At 42.7% G+C, this 16,438-nt stretch overlaps 2 protein-coding genes across 6 annotated transcripts in view; one reads left to right on the top strand and one right to left on the bottom strand.

Annotated features, from left to right (window-relative positions):
• PDILT (protein disulfide isomerase like, testis expressed) overlaps positions 1 to 3,921 on the bottom strand; it is a 41,390-nt gene extending 37,469 nt beyond the window's left edge. The window contains exon 1 of one of the 2 annotated variants that reach the window (XM_061600393.1): positions 3,473 to 3,921. In XM_061600393.1, coding sequence (XP_061456377.1) covers positions 3,473 to 3,674 — 202 coding nt within the window. In that variant the 5' untranslated portion in view covers positions 3,675 to 3,921. The remainder of the gene's footprint in view (positions 1 to 3,472) is intronic. The other variant, XM_061600392.1, reaches the window with a different exon arrangement.
• Positions 1 to 16,438, top strand: part of LOC133372106 (acyl-coenzyme A synthetase ACSM5, mitochondrial-like) — a 45,107-nt gene that overhangs the window by 5,809 nt on the left and 22,860 nt on the right. For 2 of the 4 annotated variants that reach the window (XM_061600388.1, XM_061600391.1), the window contains exons 2-4: positions 9,781 to 9,935; positions 12,849 to 13,082; positions 13,770 to 13,980. In XM_061600388.1, coding sequence (XP_061456372.1) covers positions 12,897 to 13,082; positions 13,770 to 13,980 — 397 coding nt within the window. In that variant the 5' untranslated portion in view covers positions 9,781 to 9,935; positions 12,849 to 12,896. The remainder of the gene's footprint in view (positions 1 to 9,780; positions 9,936 to 12,848; positions 13,083 to 13,769; positions 13,981 to 16,438) is intronic. The other 2 variants (XM_061600389.1, XM_061600390.1) reach the window with 1 other exon arrangement.

Raw genomic sequence — 16,438 nt, forward strand, 5'->3', positions numbered from 1 at the left:
CCATATAGGCATGGGTGACTGAATTGTGTCTGTCTGCACATCTTATAGTTAATTCATTCAAATAAGCAGGCATACTATTGGGCAGCCCTATCCATTAATTTGTTTCAGGAATAGTAAATAGTCATGGTAAAGTCAGGCACTTTGGACTTTTGCATAACTCCAGAGGCTGCTGGGCTGCAGTCCCCATAACTGGCCATAACTATTGTCCATGCTGGCTGGAGCTTTGGGGAGTTTGGGTCCAACAACATCTGGAAGGCTACAGGCTGTCAATGCCTGATCTAGATCTAAATTTATGATGAAAGGATTAGTAGGGTTTTGGAATACCATCATAACTTCCAATCATTGGAAGTGAGGGGTGAATACTGTTCTTTATGATGTCAAGGGATGTTGGGGCAGATCTGATGGCACAAACCTATGTATGTCTACTCAGAAATTGTGTTTAATGGGATGAAATCTAAAGCTGCAATCCTAAAGCTGCAATGGGAGTAAATCCCATTGAACTCAGTAAGGATGCAAATGATCAAACAATTCATCTTGTAAAGGAACCCCATTTACTTACCTAGAATCATAGAATAGTAGAGTTGGAAGAGGCTTGTAAGGCCACTGAGTCCAACCCCCTGCTCAACACAGGAATTACTAAATATGTTCAGTGTTTCTATTGGCTTCTTGTGTAGCTTGGAAGAATTTGGTAACGTACCTTTGAGCATATGTTAAGTGCTGGCTACACCTTTAATCAGCCTAAATAACGGAAACAAAATATGTGCTATGCTGGTCTTGTTTTTGGAGAGAAGAAGCAACAATATTGCTGTGAGTTTGGGGGTTGGAATGGATGATTCCTGTGGGTCCCCTTCCAGCCTCTGATTTGGAACCCTGTGCCTTGGGGCTGGCTCTGCTGGTCAGATGAGTTTCTTTTGTTAAGCTAATAGAGTGGCCAGCCTGTTAATGGGTCTATCAGGTGCCCAGCAACTGGTGAATGGGCCAGGAAGATCCTTTTATCATTGAAACTCTTCAGGAGAGCCCCCCCCCTTCCTGGTGGCTAGCAGAGGTTTGTGCTTTGAATGTTTTTGGAGAGTTGCCTAGAGAACGGCTGGGAACTGGAGGCAGGCAGAGAGGCTGGCTCTCTGCACGATGGCTTTAGGATCAGGGCTGTGGAGTCAGAGTCGTGGAGTCAGAGTCGGGAGCAATTTTGGGTGGAGTTGGAGTCGGAGTCGGTAGAAATGTACCGACTCCGATTCCGACTCTGACTCCGACTCCTTCATAAATGGCAAATATATATTAACTAGTAATAACAAATTTACTGTAGTAAAATGGTAGCACAAGGCATTTCATCACCATCACGTGAATCCAGAGCTTGGAAAAGTTACTTTTTTGAACTACAACTCCCATCAGCCCCAGGGATTGGGCTGTATACATTTGCCATTTATGAAGGAGTCAGAGTCAGACAGTAGAAAAATAGAGGAGTTGGAGTAGGAGTCGAAGGTCTGGCATACCGACTCCACAGCCCTGTTTAGGATGCCTCCTGTAAAACTGATGGAAAAGCTGGATATTGGACTGCTGATGCCTTGAACCCCTCCATCCTAAGCTCAGGTTGGAATGTGTGTAAATAAATAAATTTAAATAAATAAACCATATTTCATACAGACACCACACTCTCCGCTGACCTTCTTCCCAAAGGAAACCAAACCCAGGGTGAGCGCACAGACCCCTGAAATCTCACCACTCGGAGATTGGGGAGGCGCACAACACTGGTGTGAGAAGTGGGATTGAGTTTCCTGGGAGAAGCATTGGGAGCAAGGTGTGCCTGAGCTAATTCTTCATTCTCCTTCCACTCCAGGCCTTGGGGAAATTTACAGTACCTAGCATTTTGTTAAGTCAGGCTCATTTATTTAGAAAGCAAGATCCATGAAGCTGTTTTATCCTGAGCTACACCATTGGTCCAAGAGGCCCAGTATTGTCTACGCTTGATTGGCAGCAACTCTATAAGGTCTCAGAAAAAGTGCACAGTGCTTCTACACGAGATGCCTTTGCAAAGCAGAAATGCCAGGGATCACACCTAGGACCTTCTCCATGCAAACTGTGAGGCACCTGCCACTGAGCTCGGGGCCCTCTCTCAGCCAGACTCCTCCTCCCCTCTTTTTGTCCTTGAGCTGTGCATAGAGGCCCACCTCTTCTCCCCACTTGGTCATCTTTACCTTTTCTACTTCTCTCTGTAGCCACAATCTAGGGCAACCTTCCCCAACAGGGCGCCCTCCATCTGTTTTGAATTACAACTCCCATCAGCCCCAGCCAGTACACTCATGCTGGAGGTTATATTCTATATCTGTTGTGGGTGCATTAACAGTTGTATCCAAAACTGGAGCTTTGATATAAAATCAGGCTGATTACAATATATTGCAACCTAAGCAATGAATCTAGCTGTTGGGGAAAAAACAAACTTTGCCTGATAAAGATGCATATGTTCAGCCTGCTATGCTTAAACCTCTCCAGTTAATGAAGGATGGGCATGGTCCATTAAAAACATAGAGCACACTTAAAATTTGCATATTTTTATTTCATTCATCTCCCAGTGTTTTATCTTCTGCAGCCTGACATACTTCTCATGTCAATTGGACACTATTCTGCACAGTCATCAGTGCCATTATTCCACAATTGTTTTTGGAGGTTTTTAATCTAAATTTTGCAGAGCATTCCTATACTTCACATCTTCACAGAAAACGAAGCAAAAGAAAAGAATTTACCATAGGAAACTTGACTAAAATTGCAAAGTAAATCAAACACATTTAAAGTGAATATCTGAACTACATCAACTGTCTTAATATTGTTGCTTCCTCCCTGCTAAAATGAGACCTGCACAGCACATATCTTGTTTCTGTTATTTGGGCTGATTGCAGGTGTTGCCAGCACTCACCATATGCTCAGAGGCACATGTTACCAAATTCTTCCAAGCTATACAGAAAGTGAATTGGACTGTGAAAGACCACCACATTGTGTTTGCATTTTTACAAATTCGTAGGGCAGTACAATATCACAGAGAGGAGGTCAGGTCTCCTGCCTTCACTATAGCCACCCAATTTCCCTGCTTTTTAAAGTTTAATAGAAATATCTGTGGCTACAGCCATGTTCTTAAACCCCAATGTTTTTTATTAATGAATTATTATAAACATATGCATTTTTACTAGCACATGCATCTTTTGTACACATTACTTGGCCAGAAAACTGCATTGCAATATTTAGAGAAGTGCAAAATTGGAAGGATGACTGTGTTTCGGTTCTTATATTGATTTGGAAAGTGCAGATTAGGTAGATTCACCTTTAAATGCGAACTAGCAATGCTCTCCCATCCTCACTCCTTGCCTGCACCAATACTATATCCATTCCTAACACTATTAAACATTTAAGTTTAAGATGCCACAAGACTCTTTGTTGAGTTTGTAAAAGTTAGATCATTTCTTTTGGAACAAGGAATACTTACAGAACTCCACCAGCAGGTATTTGGTTGCATTCAGGGCCCTATCAAAGTTGCTCTTTTTCAGGACCAGAACATTGTTCTCCTCCTTGATTTGGGGGAGTTTGGCCTTCTTTGGCTTCTTCTCTGTTGGGCCGATGCCACCTTCAGCTGAAGAAGAAGGCAGGCACGCTATAGCAGTCAGCACAAGCAGCCGCAGAGTTCTCATTCTGTCCTCCTAGCACGTTGTAAGCACCAAAGAAGGGGAGGAAGGGGACCTAGACTGTATTCTCTATAGTTAAAAATGCCCATAGCCTTATCAGCAGGCCACGTGGCTCAGTTCCCACACACCTGGAGATAGAGGACTGGGCTTGCTGCAAGCAGGATTGAGCTTGCTCCCTCTGTGATATGTTAGCGCTCCTAACAGTGTGCTCGCTCTAAAAAAAAGGAAGGGACAGGGAATGGAAGTTTGGAAGTCTCTGTGTTGCTCCAGTTTACTTTTTGATTTTTTAAATTTTCATTATTATTAAATTAAATCCCAAAGGAGCCCAGGGCAGCAAACACATCAGCGATAAAAGAATACAACTAAAAATAAATAGAAAATTATTTTTAAAAACTAAACACAAACACATCTTAAAAAAACTTTAAAGATCAGACATGTAAAACAATCTCACACTCTCACTGCTCATACATATGCATAGAAACAGTTTAATTAAAAACCTGATAAGACATTGAGGAAAAGCCTTTGTTTTATTTATTTTATTATTAGATTTATATCCAGCCCTTCCTCCCAGTAGGAGTCCAGGACGGCAAACAAAAGCTCTAAAAACACTCTTAAAACATCATAAAACAGACTTTATAATATATTAAAACAAAATATCCTTAAAAACATATTAAAACAAAACATCTTTAAAACATATTAAAACAAAACATCTTTTTAAAAAAGGCTTTAAAAACAAAGTTTTAAAGACTTTTAAAATGTCTTGTCAATTTCACTAAGCTTGCCAGTTTCACCAAATCCAGAAATGAAAATAAAAATGCTATATCCAGAGTCCCTGTGGTGGATTCCTCCACCCCAGCTCTCCGTCACCTCCCTAGAACTGAGCCATAATTCTCACAAACAGGGGCTGTATCATTTCAGGATAGCTATGCTCAAGAATTTTGTTCAGTCTGCATTTTTAAGGGACCTGACTTGATTTGCACTTCTCAGACAAACGCATGGATCAGAATGCGGCTCTTCTTTGGATTTTGGATTTCTCTGAATGTCACAATACAGGGGTGCTTCCAGACTGTTAGTATTTTGCATGAGAGATTTTGCACCTATTAGGAATTCTAGGTTTGCACATTTAACCAGTCTAGAGGGACAAAACCAAACCCTAGCTCACATTTCATTGGGCAATTTATACACAGTTTCTAGGACACTGACATAAACTGTCACCTCTGTAATGTTATCAAGTTTCAGCCAGTTGCCACTTACTGCTTTCCTTCTGCAAACAAAAAACCACCTGGAACATAAAATGTCCCAAAAAAGCTTTGGGATGTATTTACTACCCTGGCCAATGTTAGCAGATTGGCATAGTAAAAAACCCATTTTTTAATGTCAGGGACAGGTCAACAAGGAACACTGGAGTCAAATGCACAGAAACATTCCACCTCCCCAAATAAGTGTTTTCTAGCTCTAGGGGTTTGGGTATTGTCAAGCACCCTTCTCCTGACACCACAGACACAAATATATTATCTGGGGTCAAGATATCGGCCCACCATGCATTGGCAATCTCATTGAGGTAGAATACATACCCCCAAAACTATGAGTATGATTTTTTTCTCAACATTGGACGAAGGCTTCATGGATTAAAGCACTGTTGCCATAGTGCAAGAAATCCACTTTAAAAAACACTTTGTACAGTTTGGAAAGTGGCAGGGAAATGCATTGAAAAGTGTGGGTTGAACAAAGGATTAATGGAAAGTAGGGCGGGGAAGAAATTCGATTTAGTTCACATTTTAAGCCAAATCTATCAAATTTGCACTGTCTGATACAATATGAGAACTGAAACACAGCCATCCTTCAAAGTTCACACTTGTCTGAATTTTGCAGTGCAGTTTTCCAACTAAGTTATGTTTCCAAAAATGCACATGTTGGGGGAACGTGTGCACAAATATACTGGTGAAAATAACATACAAAAATTGCATTATATTAGGATAAATTGCTTGCATAAATGTGTACATTAGTCAAAACTGCATGCAAAATTGTATTTGTTAGGAGAAAATCACATTAAAATGCTGAAGAAATTTCATGAGGATTTTTTTAAATAATGTGCATAGCATGAAATCAGATACTTATTGTGACATAGTATGAAGAAATATTTGCATAACTATCAAATATGTTTATTATTAACACAACCTGTAAAGATATTTATAGTGCAATCCTATGTTTGTTTACTCAGAAGCAAGTCTCAATGTATTCAATGGGGGTTATTCAAACAGGGAAGCGTGCACAGAACTGCAACCTCAAGTGATAAGGAACTTCACTCACCCAACCCAAAATTCAGAATCATGCCACTTTAAGCTGTTTTGCAACTGTTTATACTTGTTTTTATGGTTATTGGATTTTAAAGGGATTTATCTCTTGTTGTAAGCAGCCTTGGTTTCCAGTCACCAACGCTACCTCACAGGGTTGTTGGAAAGACTCCATATACACAAACACACTGCAGATGTAAAAATACATACATAATAGTTTATTGTCAAACCAGTTGGTGATTGCAAAATCACTATTGTTTTTTACATAATAAAAACTGTGAAACCTAAGCAAGCCCTGCCTAATTGCAGGATTGGAGGGGAGGAGAAAGATTTACAACACAAACACAATTCTTTGCTATGTTTACTCAAAAGCCCTATTAATTTACAGCACCACCTAACCATGTTTACTCAAAAGTTTGTCCTGTTGAATTCAATGGTGTTTACTCTGGGTATGTGGGATTAGCATTGCAGGTTTATTCCCAGAAAAGTGAGTATTGGATTAAAGCTTCATATTGGGAAGGTTTTCAAAACACTGCCCTGTTCAACAGCCCAGGAAAATTTAAACTTGTTTGACTCCTAAACACAAGAGAGAAAAAAACGGAAAGCTATGTACTTACTCAGGTTATGAGATTTTCAGATAAACAGGAAAAAACAACCATTTTCTGGTGTTGCAATGGGGTCTAGGCCCTGCCTGGAGGTCAACAATCACAACCCTGACTTCACTTATTGGCTACAAACCGGAAAGCGCGGGGATAGAGCAGCCTCCCTTGAGGTGATTTACCAGAAGTTGAGGGGGGGCAGCTGACATTTTGGTGTATATCTTATGAACCAGACCACCTAAAAACTTAATTTTTAAAAAAAATTAAAGCTGAGAGTCTGGAGATTAAGGTGACTCTTCCAGAAACCCAGAGAGCCCCCCCCAAAAAAATCTGGAGTCTCTGGGCAAAAACTGGATACCTGGCAACCCTAATTTTAAAAAAATCCAAATGCATATTTTAGGGTAAAATGCATATTTTGTAAAATAAATAATGAGAACTTTCATGCAGTTGTAATTTTTTAAAAAAAAATCAGATTGATGTGGAAACTGGATAAAATGAACTTACGAACATTTGCAAAATTGACACAGGCTAGGAATAGACTGCTTTGCCCATTCTTACTTCAAGGTATTATCTAGTGCAGGGGTTCCCAACTGTAGGCTATGAGCTTCATTCAGGTGTGTGAAGGCATTAGGACAGAGGTTCCGCAAGCTTCATCCAGGTGGTCTGTGGCATGCCCACATTAAATATGCATATTGATTTTTAATTGTTTTATTGCTTCTATTTCTCATTCTGTATTTTATTCTATTACAATTTGAATTCTGTGGAATGCAAACTGTAACACTATAAAATACAATATAAGAAATAAAAGCAATAAAATAAAAATACAATAAAAATCATGCAGCATCCAGCACAATGATTGCTACAACAGGCAGAAATAAATCATTAAATGGTCTGGCAAGACCATCAGCAATTTTCAAGTGGTCCACAGGGAAAAAGGTTTGGGAACCACTGATCTAGTGTATTTTTTAAGCCATACGCTGTGGTTGGTTTGTGGGTGCACTTGGAAGTGACATTCTTCATCTAAATTGCCCATCTCACTCCTTATTAACCACCAAACTGCAGGCAAAGCTTTTTTTATTAGAGGGGAGATGAAAATCTAGGGCATCCCAGCCCCATGGAAAGCAAACACATCCTTGCACATGCACCATGGGATGTGTCTTTACTCTTAGGCCCTAGAATGGCTCAGCACCAACAGTGAGCCTCTTAGAAGTTGGCGCCTGACGTGATAATGACATCCAGTGATTGATAGGTGGACCGTCCCGCACAGCTGTCCATAAATGGCCACTGGAGAATGGGCCAGCTCTTGATCTGTCCCACAGGCTGAAAAAAGGGACAGCACTGGTGTAAGGTGCAGTTTGTGTGTTCTCAATGACAAGCAGTCTTTTAAAATGGCCCCCAAGGCCCTTTTTCATCTGTTATCATTAAGCACACAGAATGCTTAATATAATGAGCCAATGTGCAAGATATGAGGGCAAGATATATTTGTATACAGTCTTGTGGAATGAAGGGAAAGCTTAATGAGAGCAGCAGATCTCCCCTCAAAAAGAAAAAGAGGGAAAGGAAAAGAGCTAGCTTGACTGTGTTTGCATTTATCCCACAATTCCCCCAAGTTCTATCATAAAGGTGCTTCTAGGACCTAGAAAGAGCTCTTACATGGCTCAGACGAATCCTAATCAAGCAATCCTGACAAGGTCATCCACCCAAGTGCTGGTTCTCCTCCCTTCCTTGTTTTTCCACACCAGAAGTTGTTATCACCTTACGAGAACCCCTGATCAGCAAATACACAACTTACAAGGAAGGCTTCTGGTTTATCTGGGAGTCTTGGAAAACAAGGGATCAGGAGGCAAAGTTGCCAAACTGGTCATTGCAAGAATTTATAGTTTTGCTAATGCAAAATCAGAACTCACTCATCTCAAGATGAGCTGGTTCACACAACGTAGGTAAGGAAAGAGTTTAACCATGAGTTCCAGTTTGGACAACATGCTAAGTCCAAGTTTGGCTTGGCCCAGCAGTAAGAGAACCTGGGAGGAATAAAGCAACTGTGAGTTCCTCTCCAGGAGCCCCCCATCCCCCAAATGTTTGGACACTCTTACTAAGCCATAGCTTGACTTACAGTGTCATGCAAAACAAGTCATTGTATATCACCATATTTTAAAGCAATACTCATTAGCAAGGGGGGGGCTCTGTTAATAATAATACAATGGATTTGTCCATCCCTCGTGGCGTACAAAGTTAAAATGTAATACCTGGAAAGAAATTCTGGAAGTGGTCCCTAGTACTTCCTTACCTCCCTAGGGATGGGTGAGAAATTTGATTCAGTTTGCATTTAACAGCAAATCTATCAAATTTGCACTTTCTGAAACAGAGCGAAAACCAAAACACAGCCATCTTTTGAAATTCACACTTATCTGAGTTGTGCAATGCAGTTCTCCAACCAAACATTGTTTAGAAAAAGGCATATATGAGGGGACAGCAAGCATAAAATGCATATATTAGTGAAAATAACAAACAAAAATGTCACATCAATCAACACTGCATACAAAACTGCTGCCCTGAGCTCATTTTTGGAGGAAGCATGTGGTAAATTGAAATAACAACAATTCAAAAATGTGCTTATTAGGAGAAACTTGCACTAAAAGCTGATAGCTTTTTATTAGGATTTTTTTAAAAACAACAACAACAAATTACTGCATAAATGTGGAAAACTGGATTTTAGATTGAAAAAATGAGAAAACTAGGGAACCAAAATGGACAGATCCCTACCCACCTCTCCATTTTCCAGCACACTATAGCAGTTGAGGCTGGTCCATGAGGGCAAATGGGACACTGCCCCACCAACCTCAATCTACCCTTCATTTGCCCTCACTTGCCTGCCTTCTTACTTACAACCAGTCCAGAGGTAGCACTGCCTGTCAACTCTCTTCCTAAGTCTCGGCTTCACCCTTGTAGAACTTGGCAGGGAAAAGGATGGGGACAAGTTAGGACCAGTTGGCTCTGCCTGTCATTGGATCTGTTTCAATCTACTGTTGGACTCCCTGCCGTCTGCCCCACCAGTCCCATTGGCGCCAGTAGAGTGTAGTAGTTGCACTCACACAAATTGCTCACACACCCCTGATCTTCCAAATTCTCTAAAAGAACATATCAGCAGTTCTTACTCCAAAGAGGAATAAATGAAAACATGAAGAGGTCAACTTTAAACATTTCCTCTTTCTGTTTTAGAGTGATTCCAGGTGACCAGTCGCCATCTAGTGTGCATTCAGAAAACAGCAGAGGCATAACGGCAATCACTTTAAGTACAGTCACTGGCAAACAGCCTTTCATGCTGTTGAAAAAGAGGCATGCAACTGACACATGTCCCACTTGAAACTTAACAGGTATGCTTTTAGGCATCAAATATAAAGAATGGTATTCAACACTAGTCCTACTAAGAGAAGACCCATTGAAATTAATGGACAGGGCTAACTTAGCTTCATTGCTTTCAGTGGGTCTACTCTGAGTTGGACTAGCATTGAATACCACTGAAAGACTGGTTGCCTGTTTGGCACCTCATCACTATGTAATCTCCCTACCTTTTAATAAATGGGACATTTGTCCCATATCGTTGCAGAGCACACTGAACAGTCGACAACCACTGCTGGGGGATGAGTTTTGTTAAGTTCAGGAAAAGGAGGTAGCACAGTTGTTGTCACTCACTAAGTCCGGGACACATCCTTGTACCAACTTTAGAGGCTTGATTCCCCTCTGCCCCCAATGTCAGAGAAAAATAGGGAAATGTTTATAATGCACCCCAACTTACATATATTCAGGTTCATGGGACAAGCTCCACTTGCTCTGCTCTTGCCTAACTGGTTGCTGTTGCTACTACGCCTGTCTCCTCCTCCAGTTTAGAACCCAGCCATCTGGGTGATGGATATACAAGATGGAAATGGTACAACCCGCTCCCATCTCAGGCCCTTGTTGGTTGGGCTCTTCCAGTTTGCACGTGAGTGAGGTGGAGAAAGGGGAAGGAGAAGAGGCAGTACCAGAGCAGGCTAGGGAACAGGAAGAGGCTGTGGAGGCTGGTCAGTTAGGGTAAATGGGGCACTGCTCCACTGAGTCTTCTCTCAGCCAGTCTTTGCCTGTCTTCTTATTTACAAGAGGTAGGGGGTGACTCTGCCAGTCACTGGCTCCACCTGCTGTCGGCCTCCCTACCTTCCACCCTACCAATCCCCATGTGCCCAAGCCACCACAGGGAAGAGGCAAGACTGCCATAGAGTCATAGAGTTTTAGAATGGGAAGGGGCTTTGGAGGACACTTAGCCCACCCTCCTGTTCTATTTATGCCTGCCTTTCCTCCAAGCAGCCCAAGGTGGCATACATAGGTGTCCCCCTCTCCATATAATCCTCACTGTTGCGCTCCAGGAGGTGCCCTCAAGGGCTAGGGTATCAGTCTGAGGAGGACAGAGACTTTCAGCACAACACTTGCCCAAGAGAGCCAGGCTCAAGGTGCACCCCAGTCTCAACAAGCCAAGGTCAAGCACAGAGAATCAGGCTAGGTCCAAAATATCTAGGAACAGCACAAGGTCAATATTACAGAAAGCATGACTAGGAGAGGGAACAAAGAGCCAGAGACATATGCTGCTTCTAATAAGTAGGCTCAAGAGGAAGGCCTCATATACTCTGGCCTCCTAAACCACGTCTTTAAAAGAGCTGCTGGCAGTGGAGGAGCATCGGGGATGGCTTACAAGTAGTCCCCTTATTCATGCATAGATCTACTCTGGGTCTACAGAACCAAAATTTTTGGTGCTGGCACTCTTGAGGACTAGGGAGCAACTCCACCTCTTCCTCTGACAGCTTCAGGGGTTCTTAATCAGGTGTCAACCCAGAGGGTCCCTCAAGGGGGTTCTCTGCTTTGGATGCAGGGAGCCCTGCCTGCTACTCAAGGTCCTTGACCATGGGGTGTGTGGTTCATTATCTAAGGACTCAGTGCCTGTACCACATCAGAGCTAGGCATGATACCAACAGGATTAGACTGAGGGATTGTGACTGGCCCACGATGAGTTTCATGGTCAAGTGGGGGTTTTGAACTCTGGTCTCTCAGGTCCCAGTCCAACATTCTAACCACTGCACCACACTGGCCACAGTAGACTTACAACGCAGTATGCAACTAGAACATCCCAGAGAGATGGTTGCTTAGATTTTGCTTCTCCCATGAATGGGAGCCCACCACCTCCTGAAGCAATCCACTGTCAAACACAGCCTCCTCCAACCCAGTACCCCTCAAATACTTTCAATGACAACTCCCATCATCCCTCACCATTGACCATGCTGGCTAATGCAGATGGGAGCTGGAGTCCAAAACACATGGAGGGAACCAGGTTGCAGAAGGGTGGTCAAACAGCTCTTACCATTGTGAAGTTTCTCCTAAACTATAGCTGAAATCTGCTTCCTGGTCATTTCCACCTCTTGGTTCCAATCCTAAATTTTGAAGCAACAGGATTGCTCCATCTTCTGCATGAGAAGAGATCTGAAGAACACATCTTGTCTTGCATTGATCTTCTCCAGGCTAAACATATCCAGTGCTTGCAACCGCTCCTCATAGGGCTTGGTTTTCCAGTTTGGTCACCTTGGGGCACACTCCAGTTTATCAAAGCATTTCTTAAAATGTTGTGCCCTGAACTTGATGCTGTGCTCTAATTGTGGCCTGACAAGGGCAGAACAGAGTGGAACTATTACTTCTCATGATTTGGACACTAACTACACTTCTACTAATACAGCCTAAGACTGCAGTATCAGTGTTCAATTCACAGACATGCTGTAGACGGACATTGATATAAAAATGGAACTCATGGTGCATTTACAGCACATTGGCTCTCTTTATATACTGCACATCTGCAACCTGTGAAAAAGGGGACTGCTGTACATTTATTTATTTATTAAATTTATACCCCACCCTTCCTCCCAGAAGGTGCCCAGGCCAGCAATATGCCATCCATCCATTTTGCATGGGGACCTTTGGGAGATGAGTGATTTGTTAATACGTTGGGAATTCACAATCTTGAAGGGAACAGCTGTAGGTCAGTGGTAGAGTATCTGCCTTGCGTACAAAAGGTCCCAGGTTCAGTCCCTAGCATCTCCAGGTAGGACTGGGAAGTTCCCAATCTGAAATGTTGCCAGTTAGTGTAGACAATACTGAGCTAAACTGACTTGGTATAAAGTCTGTTCCTAGGTTCCTACTGTATCAGATGTCTCATAATGTCTGAGGTTGACAGAAGATTCAGCGTCTCCTTTTCAAACATGTCATTGCAGATAAACATGACAGATTGATGGTCTTAAGATGCCTTATGTGCTGTTGCCATGAAGACCTTGTTTAAATGCTTCTGGAGTCTGCGATCACCACACACATTGCTTCATCAAGCCAAGAGGCACCTGATCTCACCTATTGCCTCGCACTACGAAGTGATAAACCGGGGCGAAAAGGAGGTGCCCAAGTACTTCAATTTTGCCAGTGACGTTCTGGACAGGTGGACCCAAGTGGAAAAGGTAGGAATTTGACTGCTTTGGGGACAGGTCCATGGCTGCTTGGAAAAACAGGACGTTGATGGTAATATGTGGAATTTCATGGTCTCCTTAGAGCACAGAGGAACTGGTGCCTTTGTTCAGTGATGTGTTCCCCAGGCTAAGAGACTGAAGGAAGCCTTGGATTCAGCCCTCCAAGGTCATCTGACGCTTGCAGTCAGAAGGATTTGGGTCTGTGACGTCTGCCGCCTGTCTTTAGTTGCCATTAGCTCCCTCTGCTGACCCTGCCCATGGCTCAGTGGGAGAGCATCTGCCTTGCAAGCAGAAGGCCCCAGGTTCAATCCCCAGCATCTCCAGGTAGGACTGGGAGGGACCCCTGTCAGAAACCCTGCAGAAATGCTGCCAGTTAGTATAGACCAGGTGCAGGGAACCCTGACTCCTCTCTGATGCTGCTGAACTACAACTCCCATCAGCCCCAGAAATCATGGCCAAAGCATAGACAATACTGAGCCAGATGGACTAACAGTCTTGTTCAGTATGAGCAGCTTCCTGTATTCCCATGAAGGCTGATCTCAAGGCAAGTCTATTTCCAGGTACTCTACAAAATCCCATCTGATTCACACATGAGCATTTCTATGTGGATTATATGAACTCTTTACTCGCCTTCCACTTTATATTATAAGAAATATAACTTCTTATGTTATCTGCTAGGATGGAAAGAGGCCTCCCAACGGGGCCTTCTGGTGGGTGAGCGACCAGAGGGAAGAGGTGAAGTGGACCTTTGAGGAACTGGGGGTCTTATCCCGGAAAGCTGCCAACGTGCTCCTTGACCCGTGTAGCTTGCAAAGAGGCAACCGGATCTTGGTGGTTCTGCCCAAGATTCCGGAGTGGTGGTTACTGAACGTGGCTTGCATGCGAACAGGTTAGTGAATATCATGGAGGACAAAAGAGTCTCAAGAGAAACAGTTTAGAAGAAGGCTTGGAAGGCTTTCAGAGGGACCAATTCATGGACAATAAGTATGAGTAGCTACTAGCCACAATGGCTTTATTCTCCTTCACTGTTGGAGACAGTATGTCTCTGAATACCAGTTGCTGGGAATCACAATGCCCTATGAGAAGAGATTGAAAGAAATGGGCATGTTTAGACTTGAGAAGAGAAGCCGGAGCGGAGATGCTTGCTTGCTTGCTTGCTTGTTAAATTTATATCCTGCTCTTCCTCCCAGAAGGTACCCAGGTGGCAAACAAAAACACTAAAAGTACTCTAAAACATCTTAATAACAAAATAATTTAAAATGTATTAAAACAAAACACCTTCAAAAATATATTAAACAAAACATCTTAAAATAATATTTTTTAAAAGCTTAAAAACATTAAAAAGCAATTCCAACACAGACACAGACTGGGATAAGGTCTCTACTTAAAAGGCTTGTTGAAAAAGGAAGGTCTTCAATAGGTGCTGAAAGGAACAGGTTGAAGTTGAACCCTGATAAGACCGAGGTACTACTTGTGGGAAACAAGGGAGGGTTAGGAGATGTTGACCTGGTGTTTGATGGGGTGAGGTTGCCCCTACAGGACCAGGTCCGCAGCCTCGGGGTTGTTCTTGATTCCAAGCTGTCCATGGAGGCTCAAATTTTGGCTGTGAGCCGGGCAGCTTGGTATCAATTACACCTTATACGTAGGCTGCAACCCTACCTCCCTGTTCAACAGCTTCCACTCGTGGTGCATGCCCTGGTCACCTCTCGTCTAGACTACTGTAATGCGCTCTACGTGGAGTTACCCTTGAAAACGACCCGGAAATTACAACTTGTACAGAACGCAGGGGCGCGCTTACTTACCAACAGCCGCCGCCGGGACCACATTACGCCAGTATTATTTGACCTACACTGGCTACCGGTTGTTTTCCGGGCCCGATTCAAGGTGTTGGTTTTAACCTTTAAAACCCTGTACGGTTTCGGCCCAGCTTACCTGAAAGAGCGCCTCCACCGCCACCAACTATGCCGCCCAACTAGATCAGCCACACAAGGCCTTCTCTCAATCCCGCCAACCAAAATAGTGAGGTTGGTGGGTACTAGGGAGAGAGCCTTTTCTGTGGTGGCCCCCACTCTCTGGAACTCCCTCCCATGTGACCTTCGACATGCCCCTTCCCTAGAGGTATTCCGCAAGGGCCTGAAGACGTGGCTATTCCAACAGGTCTTTGAGGTCCTTGGGAGGGGTAAATCTCCTTGATCTTGTCATCTATCGTATGCTGTTAATATAATTGTTTTTATATGTATTGATGACTGTCCAGTATTTTTATTTACTGTTATTAATATGACTGCATTGTTACTGTTGTATTTTATCTCATTTTAATGTACGTCGCCTAGAGTGGCCATTTGCCAGATAGGCGACTAACAAATTAAATATTATTATTATTATTATAAGAGAGATGATGCCTGTCTAATATTTAAGGGGAGGGAATTCCAAGGTGCAGTGATTGATTGATATGATAGCGCACTTCAAGTACTTGAGAGGTTGTGACACAGAGGAGGGCCAGGATCTCTTTTCGATCATCCCAGAGTGCAGGACATGGAATAACGGACTCAAGTTACAAGAAAACAGACTGTGTCTGAACATCAGGAAAAACTTCTTAACTGTTAGAGCAGTACAACAATGGAACCGATGACCTAGGGAGGTGGTGGGCGTCTAACACTGGAGGCCTTCAAGAGCCAGCTAGACAGCCACCAGTCTGGGATGCTTTAAGTTGTATTCCTGCATTGAGCAAAGGGTTGGACTCGATGGCCTTATAGGCCCCTTCCAACTCTACAATTCTATGATTCTATGAGAGTGTGTGTCACTCAGGTCCTCCTTGCAGATTTCCCATAGTCATTTGGTTGGCTACTCTGAGAACAGGATGCTGGGCTAGATGAGCCTTTGGCCTGATCTAACAGAGGTCTTCTTCTGTTCTTAGGCTATTATATTGTATTGTATTGTATTGTATTGTATTGTATTGTATTGTATTGTATTGTATTGTATTGTATTGTATTGTATTGTATTGTATTGTATTGTATTGTATTGTATTGTATTGTATTGTATTGTATTGTATTGTATTGTATTATATTATATTATATTATATTATATTATATTATATTATATTATATTAAGGAGTTGAATATTTTGCCTGGAAGCTTTGAGCGGGCATGTTAAACCTGGACTTTTGGGAAAGTATACTTTGGGTTGTATATACTTCTGAGGAAGAGCAATAGCTCAGTGGTAGAGCATCTTGTCTTGCACTCAGAAGGTCCCAGGTTCAGTCCTCGGCATCTTCAGGTAGGACTGGGCAAGAACCGTTTCAGAAATCCTGGAGAGCCACTGCCAGTTGGTATAGATAATACTGAGCTAGG

The sequence above is a fragment of the Rhineura floridana genome, chromosome 17 (assembly GCF_030035675.1).
Source record: "Rhineura floridana isolate rRhiFlo1 chromosome 17, rRhiFlo1.hap2, whole genome shotgun sequence".
Taxonomy (NCBI): domain Eukaryota; kingdom Metazoa; phylum Chordata; class Lepidosauria; order Squamata; family Rhineuridae; genus Rhineura; species Rhineura floridana.